This window comes from Gallus gallus, chromosome 13, assembly GCF_016699485.2.
Source record: "Gallus gallus isolate bGalGal1 chromosome 13, bGalGal1.mat.broiler.GRCg7b, whole genome shotgun sequence".
In the NCBI taxonomy this organism is placed as follows: Eukaryota; Metazoa; Chordata; class Aves; order Galliformes; family Phasianidae; genus Gallus; species Gallus gallus.
Genome location: NC_052544.1, coordinates 11,644,365 through 11,667,694, shown reverse-complemented (window position 1 = coordinate 11,667,694; position 23,330 = coordinate 11,644,365). Strand labels below are relative to the sequence as shown.

General features: G+C 49.3%; 2 protein-coding genes and 1 long non-coding RNA gene across 17 annotated transcripts in view; 2 read left to right on the top strand and 1 right to left on the bottom strand.

Moving 5' to 3' along the window:
• The window catches only part of LARP1 (La ribonucleoprotein domain family member 1), a 43,608-nt gene extending 34,862 nt beyond the window's left edge, over positions 1–8,746 (top strand). For all 6 annotated transcript variants that reach the window (XM_015293913.4, XM_015293912.4, XM_040647167.2 and 3 more), the window contains 7 exons: positions 12–217; positions 314–420; positions 794–945; positions 1,203–1,347; positions 1,534–1,643; positions 2,130–2,257; positions 3,377–8,746. In XM_015293913.4, the coding sequence (XP_015149399.2) occupies positions 12–217; positions 314–420; positions 794–945; positions 1,203–1,347; positions 1,534–1,643; positions 2,130–2,257; positions 3,377–3,589 (1,061 nt within the window). In that variant the 3' untranslated portion in view covers positions 3,590–8,746. The remainder of the gene's footprint in view (positions 1–11; positions 218–313; positions 421–793; positions 946–1,202; positions 1,348–1,533; positions 1,644–2,129; positions 2,258–3,376) is intronic.
• On the bottom strand, positions 8,441–23,309 carry FAXDC2 (fatty acid hydroxylase domain containing 2). 10 transcript variants are annotated; one of them, XM_046900358.1, is made up of 12 exons: positions 23,260–23,309; positions 21,103–22,739; positions 20,888–21,017; positions 18,348–18,412; positions 17,208–17,255; positions 14,469–14,560; positions 14,262–14,365; positions 13,431–13,552; positions 12,902–13,107; positions 11,941–12,046; positions 10,929–11,095; positions 8,441–9,761 (listed from the first exon to the last, which is right to left on the bottom strand). In XM_046900358.1, exons 4-12 carry the CDS (start codon positions 18,351–18,353, stop codon positions 9,605–9,607), a joined length of 1,008 nt encoding a protein of 335 aa, XP_046756314.1. In that variant the 5' UTR covers positions 18,354–18,412; positions 20,888–21,017; positions 21,103–22,739; positions 23,260–23,309; the 3' UTR covers positions 8,441–9,604.
• Positions 9,828–14,366, top strand: LOC107054526. The gene is made up of 2 exons (XR_005839620.2): positions 9,828–10,120; positions 10,206–14,366. It is a non-coding gene; the product is annotated as an uncharacterized LOC107054526 (long non-coding RNA).
• Positions 23,310–23,330: the final 21 nt, after the last annotated feature.

Here is a 23,330-nt window from a genome sequence, read left to right as displayed (position 1 = left end):
TATCTCTACAGTACCTACAGATGCTTTGGCTAACAAGTTGTTTGGAGTACCTGAACCTTCAACCATTGCCCGATCTTTGCCTACAACTGTACCAGAATCGCCCAACTACCGCAATGCCAGGACCCCCCGGACCCCTCGCACACCTCAGCTGAAGGACCCAACACAGACGCCCCGGTTCTACCCAGTGGTGAAGGAGGGCAGGACGATAGATGCCAAGGTAGGGCTAGGGCTGGGGCATGGGTGGGAGACCGGGACTTCCCAGCTGGGATGTGGAGAGGAAGCAAACATGTCCCTAATGCACTGTGTCTTACAGACCCCACGGAAGAGGAAGACGAGGCACAGTTCAAACCCCCCCATGGAGTGCCATGTGGGCTGGGTGATGGACTCCCGGGAGCACAGACCCCGGACTGCCTCCATCAGGTACTGGAGATGGGAGAATGGGATCATGGAGGGACCAGAAACAGGGAAGGGAGCAAGTGAGGGAAGGGCAGCATTTGATCTTGTAGGGCAGGCCACCTCTTAAGTGGCTGCAGAAAGAGCTAGGACCTGTCTCATCCTAGAGGGAGCTGTGAAATTCTGAACTTTTGAAATAATGAGATACAATTTGTCTCGGAATGTTGGTTTCCTTTCTAGTAGGATACTCTGTATCTCAGGTCCCAAACTTGGAGTGGATGCAGTCACAGGGAGCTGATGGGTCAAACAAATGAGTGTTGCAGGGTGGAGCGTAATTCAACTGTGTTGTTTATTGGCCGGTTACAAAGGAAAGGGGTTGATGAGGCTCTCTCGTGTACAGCTCCAGCCCCTCTGAGGGAACCCCGGCCGTCGGAAGCTACGGCTGCACCCCGCAGTCCCTGCCCAAATTTCAGCATCCTTCACATGAGCTGCTCAAGGAGAACGGCTTCACACAACACGTCTACCACAAGTACCGTCGGCGCTGCCTTAACGGTAAGCGTGTGGGGAGGGCTGCCTACCACTGGCTGTGGAGCAGGGTGCTTGTGATCTGTTGTGTAGGGACACAGGGTATGGCAGCAGAGCCCACGCACGGAGGTAAATGGGATTGTCCTACAGCTTGGCTGTAGGACAAGCTTGCTGGTAGCTGATAATAATATAGATAAAGACCTTCGTCTGTGAGATCCCCTGTGTAGAGCTGGTTCCCTGGGGGAAAGCATTTGTCCCGTAACTAGCCATTCTTCCCCATACAGAGCGAAAGCGGCTGGGCATTGGTCAATCCCAGGAGATGAACACGCTCTTCCGGTTCTGGTCCTTCTTCCTACGAGATCACTTCAATAAGAAAATGTATGAGGAGTTCAAGCAGCTGGCTGTGGAGGATGGGAAAGAGGGATATAGGTAAGAGAGGAACAGCAGAGTGGCCTCTTTAAAGAGGGGATTGTGGGAAGGGTATTTAGTCTTTGAGGGCTTGAGGGTAGGACCAGGACCACCCTGAATCACATCCTTTTTCTGAGATGCAGCAGGGTTCTTGCCCAGGTATTGCATGCACCAGTGTCTGAGCACCACGTGCTCTTCTGTTCCCAGGTACGGTCTGGAGTGCCTTTTCCGATACTACAGCTATGGGCTGGAGAAGAAATTCCGGCCAGACATATTTAAAGACTTTCAAGAAGAGACCATCAAGGATTATGAAGCTGGTAAGTGCCTCCTTTGCCTTCACCTGAGCTGAACAGTGATGTTGCCCAGACAAATGTGTGCCCCTTGTGCCTCCTTTTGTGAGCTGGGGGAAGCCGTGTAATTCTGTGTCTCACAGTGACAGGCTGTGACATCCTTGAGCCCTGCTGTCCTGCAGGTAAGAAATGCTCCTGCACAGAGCAGAGCTGCTTGCTTTGCAGGAGAGGGTGGAGTGAATACTCACTGGCTTGAAGGCTGTTGGGGATATGGAACTAGATTGTGGAAAGTCACGGCTTTCCCACCACTCACAGTGTTCACCAACTCAGTCACAGAGCCTGGAGCCATTTCCCATCAAGGGGGCTGTCCTATGCTCATGTAGGTTGCTTTCCTCCAGGTTCCTTGCATTTTGTCAGTGCCAACCAGTAGGACAGGTGGGCCCATGGGACAGGCAATGAGGAAGCCTTGAGGAAGGACTTCTGACTCCTGGTTTGATTTTCTTCCCCCTCTAGGCCAGCTCTATGGGCTGGAAAAGTTCTGGGCCTTCTTAAAATATTCCAAAGCCAAAAATCTGGACATCAACAGCAAACTGCAAGAATACCTCAGCAAGTTCAAGCGCCTCGAGGACTTCCGAGTGGACGTGAGTAGAAACAGTGCCCCACACACCACAGTGAAGGACCCCCACAACTGCTCCAAGGCCTTTCCAAGGGCAGAGGCTTTCGGGATGGGGTTGCTGAGCAGTGTGGCTGGGGGAGTCAGTGACACCTAGTGTCATAGTCCATCATTGCAGCTGAGCCAAGAGAAGCAGCCTTGGCACTTCAAAGTCTTGTGTCATCCTTCAGCAGCTGCGTTGCTGAGACAGCAAAAGCTCAGAGGCGCTGAAATTTATTAGGAAGCCCTGTGTGGTTCCCTTTCCCTGGGAAGTCCAGGCCATTCTTTGTACATTAGCTGGGCAATGAGTAAGGCTGGATATGGCAGGACTGTGCTGATGTTACTGCCACATCAGGTAACTGATGTTACTGTTACATCAGGTACTGATCAGGAGCTGAGGAGCTAAGGCTTACACACCATCCTTGGAGCACAAGGATATGAGCAGAGATGAGTGAAGGTTAGGAGATGTGGATCAGATGGATATGATGAAGGCAGATAAATCACTGGGTGGGGAAAGAGGGATATCTGCTAGTTTGGATGGAGCAGCCGAGCTGCATGCACTGCCCATGCAGGCACATGCTAGCTCTTTTTTTCTTGGGCCTTTCATATACTGTCTGAGCCATCAGTCAGGCTTCCAGTTACTGCTGCCTTGGTAGCCCTAAAGCAGAGCAGATGCTGCAAGGTTTGAATATTGTGCATCAGCTTCAGGGCAGCTCTCTGGGGAAATGGATGAGTGTCTCTTCCCTGATGATCTGGAGGGGGAGGAAAAAAATAGGAGGAAAGTGAGCCTTAATGGCTTGAGTGGAACTGGCCTTGTGTAGCTTTGTCTCCCAGACTTCTGGACACTGTCCCTTTCAGGAGGAAGGAGGTGCCTTAAGCACAGGGTGACAACTTGGTCTTTCTTGGAAGACTGTCAGCAATTCTGGCAGTGGTAAATTTGGAGAGGAGAGCAGCTGTCTTAATATTGTGTGACGTGGGCAGGTATGTGTGTTCCTCGTGAGTCAGAGGGGCTGCAGTCAGAAGCCTGCAGCAGGGATGCTTCCTGATCCAGGGGAGAAAACGTGCATTTGTTGGAGGCTGTGCTGATCCTGGGTTGCTTCTGTTACAGCCACCCATGGGAGAGGAAGGTGGACACAAGAGATACCCAACGACGTCAGGAGGAGATGGCAGGAAGCGCTACCCATCCCAGTCTTCCAGCAAAACGGTCAGCCAGTGCCCATCCAGCCAAGCCCACGCCTCACCCAGTCAGCCTGCACAAGAGGATGCCAAAAACCTGAGCCAGCAAGTCCCTGCTGTGGAGTCGCAGACAGTGGGGAAGTAGAGAGGATGCAGCTTCTGCTTCCCTCCAGGAGACAGGATGGGTTGGTGGTGGGGGACTGGCTCAGATAAGTGGATGAGGGGTGGGATGGGAAGGGAATTGGAATGTGGATGCCCAGGAATAGCCTGCTGGGAGAAACTTCAACGCACATGATTTTTTTTTTCTCTTGTGGCTGGAAAGCAAAGATGATCCGCATCTAAAACACCGTTTTGCTATTACAAACCTGACTAGAGCCAGACCCGCCTCCACCAGACCCACCCTTTGCTTTTCCTTCTCATCCCTCCCCTCCTGTGCACACGCTCATGTCTTAGTGTATCTTCAAAAAAATATTCTGGCTGGGTTGGAAAGGGGAGATTTTTTTATTATTATATATATATATATCAAGTTTTAAATTATTGCTAGAAGTTTGTCCAGATTTACCAAAACAAGTCCGCTCTGTGCAGCCCTGGTGACTCCTTTTGTGTCCCCACCCCTCGGATCGCTGGGCAGCCCGGCCAGGAAGCTCGGAGGAGTGAGGTTCCCTAGCAGGGGCCGAAGCCACAGCATTGCAGTGCTGCGGAGCCTCCGATCTCCATGACCTGGCTGACATTTCCCATCCCACGTCTGGCAGTGCTTCTTCGACACCAACCATCGCTAGAGGCACCCAGCCCTGTTGCTCTTCCCGGTCCGTCCTCCCCAGCGTCTTCATCTCCAACCTTCCTGCGGGTCTGGCTCTCCCTCCACCCACCTCTTCTCCCTTCCATCACGGACAATTTGGAAGTCAACCAAAGGACCTTTGCCAAGGATAGGTTTGTTGTGACTCCTTCCTGTGAGGATGGCAGCTGGGAGGCCAGCAGGCACCTGGACTTGAATCTGTGTGGATGCTGCAGCCGTCTGCCCAGGGCCCATTGCATGCAAAGACAGGACTTTGCTGAAGGAGCCTTTCTCTTCCTTTTCCCTTGGAAAAATGAAACAAACAACAACAAATAAACACAATACCCCCCAAAACAACAACAACAACAACAACGAAAACTCTAGAAAGACATCTCCCTTTGCTTTCTTCCTTGGATATATTAATTGAAGAAAAAAAAAACCACAAAATACAAAAAAAAAAAAAAAAAAGTTGCCTTATGGTGGAGCTGGAATGGGGAGGCTTGCTGGCCTCTCGTGCCCCAGGGTGTGCTGGGCGCTTGGCCCACACCCACAGACTCCTCCCGGCACTGCTGCCGAGCCCACCTGCCCTGTGCCCCCCTCCAACCCACAGCTCCCTGGGATGCTCCTGCAGGGAAGGCACTGAGGGCAGTCATATTCCAGACTTGTGCTCGCCAAGTAGTTGAAGTCCTACATTGTGTACATACCACTGTAGCATCCTCCCTGCAATGGTGACTGTGCGCTTGTGGCATCACTTGGCCTTCTCTGGGCGGCCTAGGTTGTGCCTGGGAGGTGGGCAGCATCTATCAAGACAGCTGAAGGGACTTTGGTGCTGGGAGGGCAGGCAAGGCCCTCATCCAATTCGATGCTGTTGTCTGACACGCAGTGCAACTCCTGCTGCTTCCAGCCAGTGAATCTTGCTCTGTGTCCCAGTAGGGACTTGCCCATTGGAGGAGGGCTGTTGCCTGGGTAGCTGCACTGTGGGCTGTGACAATGTTGTGGGGGCTGTGCTGTGCAGTGCTGGCTGGGCTGTGGCCAGCAAATCCTGCCCAGGTCCGTGTCTGTTGCATCCCTCACAAACACGTGGCTGTGTGTGGGCGCATGGTCCAGGTGTGAGATCTGTGCCCTGAGCCCAGAGCTCCTCTTCAGTGAGAGCTGCTCGCCATGCTCCTCTGTTCTGTGTCCTGAGTCAGGACCTGTGCTTTGCAGCTGGCTTGGTTGAGACTCTAGTCATGCTGTGAGCATACTGTGTGCACGGTGCAGAGCGGACACTCAGTGGGCTGTGGAAAGATGCAGCTGATTGCATTGTCCTCTGCAAAATCAAAAGCTGGTAACAAACGTTTCCCTGAAGTATCTCGAAGTCAATACAGCACTGTCTTGTAGCTGCAGGACAGAGCCATCTCCATAGGCTGTGTCTGTATGGCTGTGAGGCTTGCAGGTGGGAACAGCCAGGTGCTGAGCAGAACTCGAGGTGCTGAGATGGCCAAGGGGCTGGAGGTTGGAGTGGCTGCAGCTGCTTGCTGGACCCTGGCTGATGTTGCCTTCCCAAACTGATACTGCATCAAAGTCCTGCTTTATAGGTGAGGGAGAGGTACTGGTCTACAGGGCAGCTTTGTGAACTTGGGATTGAGAGCATAGCCAGGAGTTGAGTGAGACTGGGCAGCTGCTGCATCACTGTTCCCTCATGGTGTGATCTTGTTCTGGTCTGTCTGCTGCTATCACAGTGTTCTGCAGCTCAGTGCCGCTCGGAGGCCGGGTTTGGGGATGCTATATCTGGGTCATCACCTTGCTCCGGGTCTCCCAGCGTACACAGGCTGGGCTGGCGAGTAGCTTTGGTGTAACTGCAGCCTCGACTGTTACGTCCGCATTTCTCTTCTCCTGTGAGCTGAGTCGGATCTCTGATACTATGGATGTGGCAGGGTTTGGCCCTGCTTTTGGAAGGAAAAGCCTTGGAGCCTGGACTTGGGGTTGACCAAGGCCGTTAGAGAAGTTTAGATGGTTGTACGCAAGTGGCAGCGGGTTTGAACATGCTGCAGGTGGTCCTTGCTGCGTTCCCTATGTTCCTCTCATTGGTGCGTGTTCTTTGGATGCCGATGATCTGCTTTTGAGTAACGGACAAAATAGGAAATTAGGAGAAACAAACTCCTGCTGTGGAGATGTTCCTTGTGGAGCAGGCTGTGGAATTGCTCAGGTGGTAGAAGACGCTAAGAAATGTCCCATAGAATTTTCTGAAACTTGAATTGATCTGAAATTATCCCTCTAATTTCTGCGGCTAAGGCTCTGTTTGGCCTTGGCACGGAAGAGTTTTCCCCTCTGAGTCAGTGCTTTGTTGCATTGGTGTGGCTGAGGGTGGCTTTTGCAGGAGATCAGAGGGGAGATCCCAGCCGTGGCGGTCTCTTGTTAGGAGACAGCAGGCTGTGTGCTGCTGTGTGCCTTGTAGCATCTCCGTCAGACAGCAGCATCTCAGAGAGCGAAGGGAAGATGGAAACAAACAGCCTGCTCAGCTGGTGCTGCTGGGGCAGGAGGCGGCTGCTCTGTGCTGCAGGGCAGGAGCTGACATCTGCAGGCACAGTGGAACTGCCGGGGGCCGAGCTCTGCAAGGCTGTCTCGTGTCCTACAGCAGGTATAGGGATGGGGCTGCACTGCTCCCCCTCTTGTGTGCACACCCTGCTGGTGCTGTGCAGCCGTGTGCATCGGGCACTGTGCTTCAGGCGTTGCACGTGGCTCGCTCCACCGCAGGGAAAGAGGACAGCTGTCCAGAGTGGGGTTTTGCTTGGATCCCTCTTGTCCTCCTGCTGAGGAAGGAATTTGGCCTTGCTTTTAGTTTGGATGCTTCATCACGATCATATGTAATGATTTCTTAAAATAGTTGTTATAACGCTGTGAGCAATCAGGTGCTCTTATTCCTGTGACTGCAGTGCCACTCGCTGACCCCTGCGTGGCTGCAGGCACTCGCAGCAGCTCCGAACCTCTGGCAGAGGTCAGCAGTGGAGGTGGACGGTGTGTTTCAGAGGAGACTTTGTGGCTTCATGTGTTCATTTGGGGAAAAAAAGGAAAAAAAAAAAAATGATAATAATATTAGTACTGCTGCTCCATTTGCCTGTCTGTCCCTCTCCCTGCTGCACCCCCCGTCAGCAGCTTCTTGCTGTAGCCCATGGGTTCCCTCGAGGTTTGGCAACTGCTCGCATTGCTTCAGACTGGTGACTGTACTGTAAGGATGGTTTGTGAACCTCAGCGCGCTGCCACGTGTCCTCGCGTTCAGCGTGGCGGTGCAGAGGGGGCCTTTAGCTGTTCATGCCTTCCCAGTTTTTATCAAAAGGAAAAAAAAAAGAAAAAAGAAAAAGAGAAAAAAAAAAAAAGAAACCTGTAAATGTAGCAAGCTGTGTTTGCAATGCTTATTTTCTCCTGTTTCCTCTGAGACTGGTTATGTCACTGTCACTGTTTAGAAATGGATGCTAGGCTCTTTTAAGGGAGGGTTGCTACACTTGATGTTAAATGCCTCACTGACTCTTCTTTTTTGTTTGTTTTTAAAGTTTCCAATACAGGTAGAATGACTTTTTTTAAAAACAAATTTTCATCTCAGTGGCACGGAGTGGGTGCCTGGAGGGCAGCATTTCAATGAGTAGTTTACAGCTTCACTTTCTGCAGACACTTGAACATAGGACCGACGTATCTGTGACAAGCACATCCCCTCGGTGGGGAGCTCCAGAAGAGCATGGACCGGCCCAGGTACCACCGCCCCTTTGCAGCACTCGGGGTCACCCAAGGCCTTTGCTGCCCTCCTGTCCCCATCTCCCAATGGCAGTCTTGTGGGTGGGCTGGGGACGGTGACAGCTGTCGTGGGAGGGGTGCTCGCAGCACTCGGTCCCTAAGCCTCCCTGGTGCAGATGTATGCCCGTAGGGAAGGCAGCCTGCCCTGCTCCCCCCCCTTCCTCTCCCAGCCTGGTCCGCTCCTGCTGGGGTTGGAAATCCTTGGATCTCACAACTGTCACTGAGTTGTGCCCAGGGGAGGCTCTGCCTCCCTGCTCCGACCCGCTCAGGTCATGTGGGTGAGACCTCAGCCTCGGTGGCTGGAACAACAGGGTGATGGTTCGATGTGCTGGCCCTTCTCAGACTGGCTATATCCCAACCTCAGCCTTCTGTTCCCCAGACTAGAAAGTGTGTGCAACCTTCTTCAGCCGCATTTATCGTAGAGACAAACTTAAAATGACTCATCACAGACCATTTATCAGTTGGGAGGAAAATCTTGTTAATATGGCCCGCTGTACATGATCCATCTTCTGTCGATAGTACATAATCTTTGACCCATGTGCTAGGATCATCATCGCATATAAAAGGAAAAGAGAAAAATGTAAAATACTTGAATGAGAGCTTGTATTATAACATTAATATTATTCAGAGTATCTGCTTTCTAGGCTGATGTGATTCATTATTCTAGTAATGCTTTAGTCCTTTGTAATTTGTGGTAATTATGCTTTTTCCTTTTTAATACAAAAAAAAAATGTATAAAAATAAAAACTTCAAAAGACAGTGAGGTTTGGGTTTTCTGTTCTGCTAACCGTTGTGTTTTCCCCAGGGGGCTGTAGGCTCTGTGGATGGGCTGGGCTGGTGCAGGGCTCTTGGAGGAACTGGAGGACAGTGCAGGAAGAGCTGCTGCCGTGGGCTGACACCCATCAGGCTCACCAGTGGGAGCTGATGTAGCAGGACTTGTGTCAGTTGGATTCCAGGCTGAAGGGACCTTCCTTCTTGTGGGGACAGTGACTGGGAGGGCTCTTGTTTCCTCCCATATAAATTCAACAGGAAAAACATATCAGCTCCCAACTGTCCTTACTTTTCCTATGGGAGAAACTCTGCATTTGCAGAGGTTGGTTTGTGGAGTGTTGATGAAGAGCCCTGAAATCAGACCTGCAACTTACAGAGTGGAAAAACTGCTGAGGGAAAAGCAGGCCTGTTACGTGCATGAAGGGGATGTGTGAAGCCATGTGGGTTTGATTCCTGTGCTAGGTAGTTACAGTGATCATACTGCTATTGTTATAGAATGCTGCTGGCAGAGGCCATGGCATGGCCTATGAAAAGTTATAACCTTAACAATGAGAATTCTGCAACTCCCACAACCACGTAGCCTAGAATGCATCTTACATGTAGGCAGCTGGAACCAAGAAGCAGTGCAGTGGTTTAGAAATAACTTTCTAGAGTTGTTTTTTCATGCTTTAGGTGGAAAATAACAGGCACTACATGCAGTCATCTCAAGGATCGTGTTAAGTTCAGTTTTGAGATTCATTACTTGTGAATAATAACTTGTTTCCCAAGTAAAATACTAGTTAGTGTAATTCACTGTCTGCTCCTCTCCTTGTCCCTGGGCTCTGCAGGAGCTGCAGGCTGGAGGGTTCACTCTGCCTTCTTGGGTATATCTGGGATGCTTTTGGAGAGCGGGGTGAGGCTGAGGAGGACCCTGTGTCTCTCGTAGGCTTTGCTTTGTCTGAACACATCATCTGTTCCGTGCAGATAATCCAGCACTCCCAGGACTCCGTAACACTGGTTGAACCTGGAAGTCAAACAGAGAATAAGCATCACAGGAAGGTATTAAAGTTATCTCACCCCTCCTATTCCCATCTCCTTTCAGAGCTCTGATAAGCCATTCACCTGATCGCTGCTGCTGTACCTGTCTGCCTCACAGCTCTGATGAACCCCTCAGTACATCGTTATCCAGGAACAGTGGCACTGAACAACTGCCCTGAACCACTGCCCAGCAGCCCAGAGCTGTGGGAGCAGCTGGGTGCCCACCTTGCCACGTCCTGGAGACCAGGCTGCCCAGACATGTGGAGCTGCTGTGCTCCCAGCGCTGCAGATGCTGGCACAGCCATTCTGCCCAGACAGCATCTGAGCCGAGCTGCAGTTGAAATGGTTGGTAACAAGAACTGGGGCCGTGTTCTGGGTGTTGCCTTGCACTTAGGTTGCATTAGAACTACCACGTCTTCTGTTTCTGCAGGAGAAGCAAATTGCTTGAGGAAGTGTTTGTATGAATTTAATGCACAGCAGGGAGATGGAAACTATCCTTCCACTGTTGGTAAGTATCCCTGAACACTGTACTGAAAGTTTGCTCTCTCCAGTGTAAAAGGGAGCTGGGAACCTTTGCCAAGAAGGGTTAATTGAGGCTGTTTGGCCGAGGCATTACCTGATCACCATCACTAATCTCAGTGTATGGGAAAGAGACGGAGATTGCTGCAGCAGATTTATTGTGCCATGTGATTTGCCCGTGCTCTGTTTTGATTCTAGATCAAACACAGAATCTTCTGAACTTCCAGGAATGGCCTTGCAGGGAACTGTCTTTGTGTTTGTGCTGGGGGACGTCCAGGTGATATCTGCTGCTTTAGACGCTCCGTGCTTTCCTCCCGTGTCACCTTCGGACACTTGAAACACTCGGACTTGGCTGCTGTGTTTGTGCTTTAGATAAGCTCTCCAAGTCAGCTGATGGAGGGTAGATGTCAGTGAGGTGAATGGCAGTGGTGTGGGAAGGCAGCTTGGTTTGGAAACCAAAGCTCTGTTTAAGTGCTCTCAGACCTGGCAGCGTTCTGGTCTGCTGTCGTGTGAACCGGACAGCTTTCTCTGCTTGTACACGAATGATGCAAAATCACTTGGCTCTCAGAAAGGAGCTTTGTCTGCCGGCAGTGACAGGGCACAGGAAGGAGGAGAAAGGGAAGCTGGGACCTACTTGAGGTGATGGAAGTCGTGGAATTCTGGCGATGGCAGGAAGGGCAGGTGGTAACCGCAGTGCGAAATGCTTGTTGTTACAAGAGCAAGGGAGAACCACGCTGCGATTACAGCCACGTGAGACCCCATGAGCATCGGGCCAGTCATGACAGGCAGCGTGTTGGAGAGCTGGAAGAGAGAAGTAAACCACCTCATTAATGGGACCACGACGAGCAGGCTGTCCTCTAGGAGCTGGATTGTTTCACTTGGGTCTATTAGTTTTGTGCAAGCAGCACAAAGGACAGATCCCTCTGAAAATACCTTACCAAAACTACACAATCATCAAGATACAATTCAACTCTGAGCCAACAATACAGTCAATGCCCCAGATCCCTAAACTTGCAATAAAAGGTGTGAGATCAAACCAGGGCTATGAGGGCAGCAGGATTCCAGCAGCTCACCCTGGAGTCAGAGGGGAGATTTTCAGCATCACCTTGGAATACTGCTGAAACTGCTCTTGGGAAAGCAAGCTGTAAAAAGGTTCCAAGTCCACGTGATGTGTGGACACGTGCAGCAATGTGATGATCCCAGCTGTGTCGATTCATTGTGCCCTCCCGGTGGCACAAATAGCTATCAGTGCCCAGATCACAAGCTTACTGCATCGAAAAGTCATTCTGATAAGCCAAAGTCTGTCAGAGGGAGACTCACGGAGCTGCTGTAGCAGCCGAGGCCTCTTATTAACAGGAGATGGTATTTAGAAGTGGAAGCTCTGTTCTCAAGGAAACACCATTCAGACTTTTCTTGATCTACCGGAGGCCCTTGGATTTGTGCTCTTACAACTAGTGAAGTGCAGTACAGACAGTCACTGCAGCACTTCTACAGCTTGGCTTCCTGGAAATGCAGCTTAGCTTTCCCTTCTGAGAAAGAAGATTCCAAGGAAGCATTTGCTTTGCATCTCTTCCCACCGCTCCTCATCCCATGGAGACCCCACTCCGTGCAGGAAGCGGAAGGTGACCATGGGAGAATCCACTTACTATGTGTTCTAATGGGTGAGCGTAAATGGAGACCACACCAATGGGGGCTGTCCATTCATGGTGCTTCTTGTGGATGTGCTTGTACAGGAGTGGGAGATGAACAAGCCTAAGTAAAGAGAACAAAGAAATGTACTTCTGCACCCCATAAGAAAGGAATGTGGAATAACAGAACATCCCCCACAGACTTGCTTGTGCCCATCTAAAACAGACCTCAGAGCCGGGAATGGCAGTGTAGGATCCGTGGTTTCCTCTCGTTAAGCACTCAGCCCTCATCCAATGGTTTCACTGTCTGTTGGTTGATGTTAAACTTAAGTTCTGATACATGCCATAAAATCAGGTCTATGAAAGGCTGATTTGCTCAGCTTTGGGAGTACGTTTTAGTAAAAGACTCATTTCCTATTTTCACTATTCTGACTTTTCCGACTGGCAACGATTAGGGACAGGATTTTAGGTTTCCTGGGCCCTTAGTAAGAAATGGCCTCTTGTGTTTTCTTTTCCCATTGCCCCAAAGGGAGATCTGTGTATTTCTGAGAACGCACTGCTTGCTTCTGCTCGGTCTTGCAGGCTTTTTCCTTTCTTGCTTCAATTTTATCCTCCACTGCTGGAGTCACTGCCCAGAAAGCCTGTAGTGTTGGGAGCTGGGCCGTGTTTTGTAGGTGCTGTTCGTGTGAAGAGGACATCAGTCACTGAATTCTTACGCTTTTTTCTTTCAGGATAGTCCCATCCTCCTCTTTGCAAAGAAAAAAGCTGTTGTTCTCTTCCTAAGCTGCCACTTCTGGAGTTTTTTTTGCTCGCTGTAGTTCCTAGCAGCATTGCAGCAGCTAAGCCTCGAGCAGTAAGGATGGGTTAAATACAAGAGTGATGGAAGAGGGTGCACCAGGACCATTGCTGTTACAAGAGATGGGCATAAGCTTAACAGCATGGGCACAAACCAGAGTCCTGTGTTCTGTGCTCAGCTCACCTGTGTGAATAATAGAAGAGGATTTCCTCTATTAAGGTAAAGATGCTCAGCTCCATAAGAAACCACTGGAAAGTGGGTAATTCCTTGCTGAAGGTGTTGCCCCACCATTTCATTACATAGAACATGGGCACGAGCATGGGAAAGGAGATAAAGAACTGATTAAACAGCGCTGTGTGGATGGCTTGTCGCAATTTCTGTGTGTCCACCTGCAAAAAAGAAGTCAGGATTCCAGGCTATATCAGAAGCACTGTGACTCTGAGTTGGAAGGACAAAGAGCTTTAAGATTTGTTGGCTGCTTTTGTTAATTAGCTGTAGGATCAATTGGTTAACAAGCAGGATAACAAGATCTGATCATATTCCTAATTACAAGAATTGCCTTCATCTGCAGTAGACATACAATACTTAGCTTGATTCTTCTTGGATCCTATCTGGTTGGAAGAGAAAAGCATAAGTGGTTCTTCTCCCCTTTCCTGAACTAACAGACTGCAGGAAGTATTGGCTAGCAGAAGCAGCACACAGAAATACTTACAGGATCGTTCTTGCCCAGCTGAATGCGATACCGAGTAATGAAGGTTGGCTTTCCTGTTACATCAGCCACCATAAGGATTCCATTGAAGCACCAAAAAGCAAGGCTAGGAACCAGTGCAGCCCCTGTGACGTGAGGAAGAGACAGATACTTAAATAGCTCGGGAGCTATGGACAGATTAAAAAATACAATGGAGTAGCATCCAGAGGACTTCACTAGGAGCTACGTGTGATGCTTTAAAATGGAATCTGAGTAGGTTCTGAAACCCAGTTGAGACCTTGGGAATGGTGAGGAGGTTAAACTGCATCAGTGCCCCATAGGCTAGAATTTGGCAAAACTGGGGGCTTTTCTGGGAGGCTGTGGAACTACCTCACGGCTGACATTTAAATACACATGGGATAAGGTTGAGTTGATCCTTGGGACCTTGCAACATCCCTGCCGAGCCTGTTCACCAACAGTTAATTGCAGATGGAGAAGGGTTGTGTAGGTACTACAGCAAGCGTAAAATTCACTGATTTTACTCTGACTTTCAGAAATTAGTTCTACTGAGTCACTCATTTCTCACAGCAGCAAAGAGCGCATCTACATAGGGAAGCGATTTCTGTGCTTTCAGCAGCAGCAGCAAGATAGATTTTTAACCTGTGTAATGGGTCCAGTGAGGAACCACTCCAAAGGCAGCGTGGTTGTGCTGTCAGCTGTAGCTGCCATGAAGGCTGCGTGTGCTTTTCAGTGCGGGAAGTGGTGGGTTGAGGATGGCACATCCGTGTTCCATTTCAGATGCACTGCACGAATGGTTCCTCGCACAGCAAAGGGTTGTTAACCTGAGGAACTCACCGAAGAGGAAAAGCGACCATTCCCTTCCCTCAAACAGGTCGTAAAGCTTCAGCCATGTTGTCTGCCAGAAGTAGCCCGAAGTATCCCAGATCTTTTGCACATACCTGTGGGAATAAGTGTTGTTAGCCACTTGTCTTCTCACAGCCCACTTATCCCCTCTCCACAAATACACTTCTCCTCAAACCCCTTTCGTCTGAGCAGGCTTACCAAGAAACAGAGTTCATTAAGGCAGTGAATATGAGCAGGGCTGAGCCAAGGACAATGGCAGACATCTTCACGGCAACCCAGAGCTTCTCTTCCTGTGCACAGGCAACAAGAGTTAAGTGCATGCTGCTGCCCTATACTAGAGCTTTTGTATTTGAAAGGTTTGTGGTACAGGTGGTCTCCTGTCAGCCTGTATTGCTTTACACTCTAAAGAACGTAGTAACAAAGCCGTTAAGGACCACGGAATTTTCCCTCCCCGTTTTTATTGGATAGATTTCTCAGGACCTGAAGAACTGTGCTACAAAGGGCTTCTGGACAACTCAGAACAGTCGGAGTGGAAGACGGCGGGGTAAGGAATGGTGCTCCATCACAGCACCTCCCCCACCCCACCACTTTGTTCTCCCTCCCAGTATGCAATGGGCTCTCCCCCTGCAGTCATGGAGAACTGCTGTGCTCAGGTGATCCAGATCTCCTTGTCTCAGCTCCCTTCTCAGCTTCGAAGACTGATTCTAAAGACAGGCTCGTGTGCTCAGAAGCTTATCCTTTCCCCCATAACAGAGGTCTAATACAGGACATTACATTGCCTCGTGCCGTGCCTTTAGCCCATCACAGATATAACTCAATTCTAGCACTGGGAGTACAGCTCGCCCAGGAGGCACCACGTGCCATCCGTACAGAACAACTGCAGAGCAACAAGGGGTTAAAACACTCAGCTTCTTAAAGCACAGCGTTCTCCAAAGCCTTGCTCTCACTCATGGAAATGTTATCTGCTGAAGGAATCTTCCCGTGTACAGTGAGAGAGAGCACTGCGATGTTAACACGATTCCTTTAGCACAGTAAGGACTCGAACTGCACAAAGCGGAGTCCTTCTGATTCCAGGAAGAGGAATATTCAGAAAGCGGTATTCAATATATTGGAACATGTAAATACTTAAAAATGTTGATCAGATATATGACAACTACATGATTAACGATTTGTCTTCCAGCATAGCCCCAGCTGGAACTGACTGGAGTTCAGACATCTCAGTTTGAGTGTTCTCAGGTGAGTATGCGCTATATTTATCTGCAGGATGACTGAAAAACAGATGCAACTCTAAGACAAATACAGTGTAATGACCAGTTGGTGCTCTGTGCATCACTCTGTCCTTCCTGTTTTTTATTGGTGGTGTTGTGCTGCAAAAACAGACCGGAGTAAAAATAGCATGATTCATAGCTGCTGTCCTGGTCCTCTCCCAGCAGGGAGGACAAACAAGAGAGGCAGCTCAGGAGTAGCTGTTGAATGCAGCTGTGTTTTGGGTAATGCAATACGGAGGAACCCTCAGCACAGCTTTCAGCATTAGGAGCTCTTTTGGGTTCTGTCACAGCTACAGAATATTAAACGTTGCCCAGAACTTGTCAGCAATATTTATCTGTCCCAGGACAGAACTTTGCTCATTAGCACTGAAACTTTCCTCACTGAAATAAACATTTGTTCCTATCATCTCCGTTTTTGTCAAGTTGGCAACTGAGGAGAAAGTAATCTCCTGGACTCTTGACCTACAGCTTCATGTCAGTGACCCCTACAGGCTTACACTAAAAGCAACGCAATCATTTGCCAGCATTATCAGTGGGTGTACTCCACTACGAATGCAAGGCTGGCAGAAGGCAGCTGTCCCAGCCCCGCAGCAGTACGTGCTGGGTTTGGGGCTGGACATTTGCTCTCCCAGGTCACACGCTTCCAGCTGTACCCACGTTGTCCGTGTTACACTAATGCATGCTGATGGTAGATCAGGATTTCTTAATCTTTAAAGCCTGGAGCACCATCCAGGTGCTCTTTAGGGGGAAAAAAAAAGATATAAGAAGCTATAAAATACTTTGAATCTTTTAACAGAGCTCTATCCTACACGTCCTTCTTTCTCCTGAGGTGGCAGACACACCAAAGAAAAGCTCCCAAGCTTTAGAGAGCTGCAATTCTTAGTTAGGCCGACTGGTGTTTGATTCTTCAGTGTCCTCCAGCTGAAGATCTCGAAGATTCACAAAACTGAATGACTCCTGATCCACCTCAGAGTCCTGCTTTGAGGCACGATGGGGAGCAGCCAAAGTTCAGCACTTCAGCTGCTTTCCAACCCTTCTGATACCAGCTGCCTTGTTTGGAGGCTGTGCTTTTACCACACGTTTGGAAGTGATTACGTGAATGAATCCCATGCACTGTAATTACACGAACTGCAGGGACAGAGAACTTCACATTAAAAAGAAATCTTGTTTGTCAAGTCCGAGTGCTACCACCCTGTGTCTCTTCGTGCAAGCAACACTTGCGGAGAGGTTTCCAAACTCTGATCGCCCAAGATCTTGCCCTTAAAGGCCTTGTGCAATTTGCTAAATAGCTCAAGTGCCAATTGGAGTTCCTACCTGCAAGGTAAAGAGACTGGGGCACACCAGCTGGGAAGCAGATTGTTTAGCAGCACCACTTTGAGCGCTGGGCACAGCCGAGTGGCACAGCTTCTGGTTATGCAGAGTATTATGGTATCTTGCCATGCAAGCAACAGTAAGAGGCCTTTTACCACTCAGTGCTACAGCTGCGGTCCACTGGGAGGGAAAAAACACTGGGAAAATGTTTCAATATGACCAGTGATGACCTTCTCATTGTGCTAAAGTGGCCAGAGTTGATATGTGTGTTGCTGCTCCTAGAAGGTTATCCAGCTCATCCAGCTTTCCAAGGCACCTGCTCAACACTTCCTTTACAAGATGGACTTTGAGTCTTTACCTGGTCCTGATGTGCAGCCATGGTGGGATACCCGGAGTCTCTCTTCATCTGAAATAAGAGGTGATCTGAGTGAGCTTTGTACAGCTGCAGGGTGGAAGAACGCGCCACTAACAACAGCAAATCACTTCATCAGTTGCGAGTCTAAGGTATTTACTCTGTGCCCCGTCCATCCTTCATCACTGCATAAGAAACAAAGCTCTAAAGAAAGCCTTACAAAAGTTCCCTTACTTCCTGATGGGTGTTAGTATTTTCCCATAGCGCTGATGGGGACGTAAGGGTAGCAAACTCAAATGGAAGAGCAGCCCAAACCAAAGCTGGTGTGCTGCGGTACAGCCCTGTCCCCTGATCTGTCCCAGGAACACACTGCACTCAGTAGGCACAGCCCTGCACAGACTGCCAAGCAAACGCTGACACGAGATGCGTGCTCTGCCATAACGAAGGCACGCTGCTAAACTGACAACAGTGAAAACAAAAAGAACCCTGACTGCTATAACGTGAGCTCGTGCCGTGGAGTATTAACGCAGCAGAGCACCGTGCAGCCCTCACCCACGTGGCAGAGGAACTGCAAGTTACAGTCTGAGAGCACGGTGAGAAAATCATCGCCGCTGTGGTCGCTCATGACAGAAATAGCTGTCAGTTTCAGGATTGAAAGCCAAAGGGCAGGTGGCTGCCTCGTAACAGAGCTCCTCTGACCGGGCTGTTTATCGCCACTTCTGAGTTGAAAAAGGAAAAAAGGGGAAGGATGGAGCGCAAGGCTGAAGCAGCTGCTGAGTCTGAATTGCTCCCCTTGGCCACAGGAAGATCTGTTTCAGGAGGTGTGCTGTGCCGGCCATAGGGATTATGGCGTGGCTGTTTTCATATTGCTGCGCTCTTATCACAAAACGTAATTAGCAAAAGCTAAGAGAACATTCCCTCAGGTTTTCTTGGTTTCACGCAGACGTTAAGAAAAAAAGCACACGAATTCTAATAGCATGAATGACAGATCTACTGAGTGTGGCACAATTTGATCTGTTTCGCTCTTCATACTTGGAACAATAGTCAAGCACAGGCAAACTGTGGTTGGGTACAAAGACTCCAAGGCACCTGTCTAAGGTACAGACAGTTAGAAAACGGTTCATTAGAGAGATGATATTCTATTACCTTCATGGTGGTAGCAAGTGCCTTGGGAGTACTCCTCTTGCGGCGTTTCAGAAAGGAGGAATGCACTGCCAAAAAGAAACCATCACGTTATCCAGGAGACTGGATGAGAGCTTTCTGGGTACGGCCTCACAAATGTGGCTCTGTCTATTCAAGTGTTTCCAGCTCTGTTTCCCTACAACAGATCAGCCTGCAGATCAGTGGGCAGCAGAGAGAAAAACTGGACTCCTTCCTCCTACTTACATCCCTGCTCACTCAAGGACAGAAAAAGATGAGGCCAGTCCACCGAACTACTGAAGTGAAACAGTTCTGGGAAGGAAAAAGAAATCAGGCAAGAAGAGATCTGAGCCACAAGCCCCAACTCCCAACCCTGTATTTCAACGCTAGAGTTGTAAATATTCCAGTGGGAAGATGAGAAGACAGCTCCTCACTGTGACATTTTCTGAGCTAACAGAACTACTCTATGAGAACTTCTGGCTTTTTTCCCCCCTCTGCATCAAATTTGCCAACCAAAACTTCATTGGTAAAATATACTGGGACTGTAATATACCTGATGGAGAACACTATCTCCTAGGAGTTACAATAACAAATAACACGCTAGTCTGAAGAGAACAACATAAATAACTTGCCATGGGACAAACTGATCTTATCTTCATTGCAAAGACCTCCCGATCTTGATGAAGGAGTTTATGTTATGCAATAAATAGCATGCTCCCATCTTGTCACACAGGTCCTCTCGGTGCAGGAGTGCCCATTATCTCTATGAAAACACCACTAAGGCTGAAACATGTCACATGAATAACCCATTCATGCCTTGGTGCTTTGCTCCATTCCAGTCCCTGTTCCAACACTTTCCTTACTCTTTAAAGGTGTTTTACTTCACTACATAAAATAACAACCGAATTTCACTCGGGAGAGACTTGGTCCAACCTCTTGTTCAGTATGGAACCAACTACAGAGTTAGATCAGGTCGTTGAGAGCCTTGGGTTGAGCTTTGAGCACCTCCATGGAGGGAGACTCCACAGCTTCCCAGTGAAATCTGTCCTGGTGTTGGACTACCTCTCCTGGATTTTTTTCCTAATATCTGGTCAGAATGTCCCTTGTTATAACCCACGTCCCTTACCCTTTTGCTGTATGCCTCACTAACATCTATACAACCAGCAGGGACAGAAAGCAGCGCAATGAAATTATTCTGCTGTGACAGTTCAGTGAACAGTGCTGGCCGTAGTGACTGTGGTAAGAGATTATTCCACTCGTAGACGATCCTGTAATGCGCAGCACCAGATCTGAGGGGGGCAGATGTCTCAGTTGCCATTAGCAGCTCCCTGCAGCAGTGCTGCATCTTTGCATGCAAAGGGCGCAATGGAGAATGCACCTCTGCTTGGAGTTGCTAGGAGGAGAAAGAGCCTTTGCTTGGCTGAGCCTCACATCCTATGAGTCTGCAAAAGAGTTTCTATTTCTCCTGTTTTTTTTTTAAAGAATCAGATTATCACAGGAGCCCTTCTTGAGCAAAACCTTCTCTTTTGAAACAGTACTGCCCCGTCTGCTTACCCTCCCTCTCCCCAAAATCTCAATGTCCTACCTTTATTGCCCCATGTACAGAACAAAACTTCACATTATTTCCATTGAAACAAGATACATTTTGATGGACTGTGTTTTTCCCCATTGCTCTCTTTTTGCTGAATAATACCCTTTCTCATTCAGAACACCCCAGGTATATTAACAGAAGCATTCATGTATCCAGGGCTGCTTCAGCAAACAGAAAGTCCTTCCAACTGCTTGGCACTGATCTCTTTTGGCACGTTATACAGCCCTGAAGCAACCAGTGAGGACCTCAGCTGTCTGCAGCTATTTACAAGGACTATACAGAACCAATGCTGTTTAAAATAGAAGTTCCTTTGAGGTTATCTCTAACCAGTTAACACAAAATTTGATCCAAACGGAACCGTAAATCAACGTTTTTTCTGGCTTTAGGCAGCAAAGAATTCCGGTACAAACGATTGCTTTTATTTCCATGTACTTCATCATTTCTCCAACAACTAAGTATGAGATCTGCTTTGTCTTTTACATCTCAGCTATCAGAAAGCACTGGTATGTCCAGGCCTCGTTTTAAAACGCTGAACATCAGCTGAAAAAAAACCCAACAAAAAACAACCACCAAACTGTTAGAAAGCTTTGATAAAAAAGACGACGCATTTTTTTTTCACATTAACAATGTCCATTATTATTATTATTCATGCCCCCTTACATTTCTTGTTGCCCAGACAGTCCCCATACTGAGACTGCACAAGTGCCCACTTCCCCTTGCACTGCACCCAGCATTGCGTTCCTGCTGCTGGCAGGGATAACTGGAGATGTCTGCAGTGATGGACTGGCTGCCAGCCCAGCTGCCTGGGACTCCTTTTTCCCTCTTGCTCGAATCTTCTAGTTTAGAACTCCGCTGGAATCAACCTTTGCAGTGCACACGCAGTGCCAAACCACCTCGTCTTCCACTCTCTGCGAAAGCACAAAACCTACAGAAGGAGAATTTAAGGACAACCTACCTGCTCTCCACAACAGCTGCACATCAGCCACACTGTACAGCCAGATACAGGACGAGATGTTATGTCTGGTGGGTCTCCTATCGTGCCAAGCTCTGCATAGCTCAGAAGGCAAGTACAGTCCCTAGAAAAGCTTACAATTGTATTTTAAACACGCATACGATATTGCCTTTTAGTGATTTCTTCAGTTTCAATCAGGTATTTTCAAGCCTCGATACCTTTGAGCTCTGTCTCTTTGCTCACCTCCCGCTGATTGTAGCCTAGCAGAGGTCCTTTGTGTCTGCTCAGAGCCCAGAGTACAACTCCTCACCTTTCACTACTGCTGTGGAAGCTTTATGAGGGTTTAGGCACCGGCGCTGGGGTGTTTCCAAGCAGGAGTTGGCTGTCCCCTCCCAGACGAGTCATGTGAAGCCAGCACCATGTCACTGTTAGTGCTGGCACTGCTCCCTGTGCATGTGCACATGCTGCCACTCAGTCAGGTGCTCAGAACACATCTCTGCAGGTGAGAGTTTTTCCTCAAGAGCTGAATGGCTGTATCTGATCATAAAAAAGACAGCTTTACCCTAAAGATAAGTAGTTCCTACCAGGCACCAGCTTGTGTTTTTAGCACAAAGTTGCTGATGCCAGTGCAACTGAACGGGTCAAAGGTGTATTTGTTAAACGCATGTGGGTTACAGGGGAGTTTGGCAAAAGCCAGCAGTTCCATCATGTCTCACTGCATCTATAAGCTGCACAGCTGTCGCTGCATCAAACGGTTACAGGTACTGGTTCTATCTGTGAGGATGAAATGCAAATAGGTTAGAATGTGGTTGGGCTCAGTTGTGTTTAAATATGCTTACCGACCATAAAGTCTGTAATTACAGCACTGCAAGATGTAACTTGCAGGAGCGTTGCCTTTATTATGCAGATGTGGCCCCAATCTATACTACTTACCCAATATAAAGTGTCCTATTATAAACTAAGCTCTGAGAAACGAGGGTGTCACTTGACATAACTTACCACGTTTGTTTTTCCATGCAAGGAAAACGAAAGACCACTTCCTCTCACAGGTAGCATCGTACGGCCCCTCGGGGCTGAAGCAATTTACGCTGCTGTTTTGTGAGCTAGGAGCAGCGAGACCTGCAGTGATCTGCAAGCACCAGTAATGGTGGTGCCTTGTTGTCTCTGTCTGATTTTTGTACCTACCATTACGTTTCTATCAAGCAGCCTTTTCTGGAAGGAATACTCCTAACTCCCCCCCCAGCCTCGTGCCGTTTTCATCTCTTTTGCTGTTGCTTTATTTCCACATTTGAGACTGTGCTACTGCTCCCATTGACACTTTCCCCTGACTAATGCAAACTATTTCCTAGTGGGGAAAGGGTTGTTAATTCTCAGCTGTTGCTGCTAATTGTTATTTATCGTGGACTTAATGTGGAGCAATGCGATTCCTCCAAGCTATTCAGGTATGTGCAAAGTTGACAAGGAGGAAGTGGAAACCGGCATGCCATGAGAATAAAGGCTGTCCAGCACGTTACTTGGACTCGGTCTTGCTCTGGTAGCACTTTTAATCTAATATGCTAAAGGAGGTGATAAGAGTGAACTGCACAGATGTCAACGCTTCTTTGTAACCTCTGTTCAGTTCAGATATGGGTTCTACCTGAAGGAATTACAGCCTCTAAGGTTGGTGTAAAGGATGCCTTCGTTTGCTCTCTCCCGCAGTCCGGGTCAGAGGGCGGCTCTGAGCACAGAGGTTGTCGGCCAGGCCCTGAGCTGCACGTCCATCAGAACCCTCAGCGTGAGGCAGTGTTCGCCAAGGCCCGGCTCCGAGCGATGCAAGAACGGCATTTTCTCCCCGCTGAAGGTGACAGATTCCCCTCTGCAAATGCAGCACAGACCCGAGCTGAGCACGCAAAGCGCCAACTATCGACAGCGGAGATAAACTGCGAATCGAAGCACGCTTCAAGGGATGCTGACGGCCCTGAGGTGAACTGACAGAGAGCAGCGCTTAGCGAAGCGGCTTTCAGAGCTGCTTCAGCCGAGGCACGAGTGCTTGTGTGGAGATGGTAAGCAGTCAGCTGAGGCCACGCGAGGAAATGAACCCAGTGTTGCACAGACGACAATTCTGAAGCAGCAGCAGAGATGCGCTGTAACGGCTGCAGCGCTGTAAGCGCTCAGACGGCGGCTCCCGAGCGCGGAGCAGCAGCACTTCCCGACCTAACGAGCGCGCAGCGCCACGTCACGCACCGCGAGCCCACGGCCGGGCGGACGCACGACAAGGACAACGGCTTTGCGCATGCGCACCGCGCGCAGAACCCCGCGTGGCGCTCCGCCTTCCCCGCCCCCTCCGATTCCATCCCCTCCGCGGGAGCGCGCGCCGTGCGCGAGCCGCAACGTACCGCACCGCGCGCCGCTTGCGGCTTTGCCATAACTCTCGCGAGAGCGAGGCGGCAACCCGGAAATCCCGCCT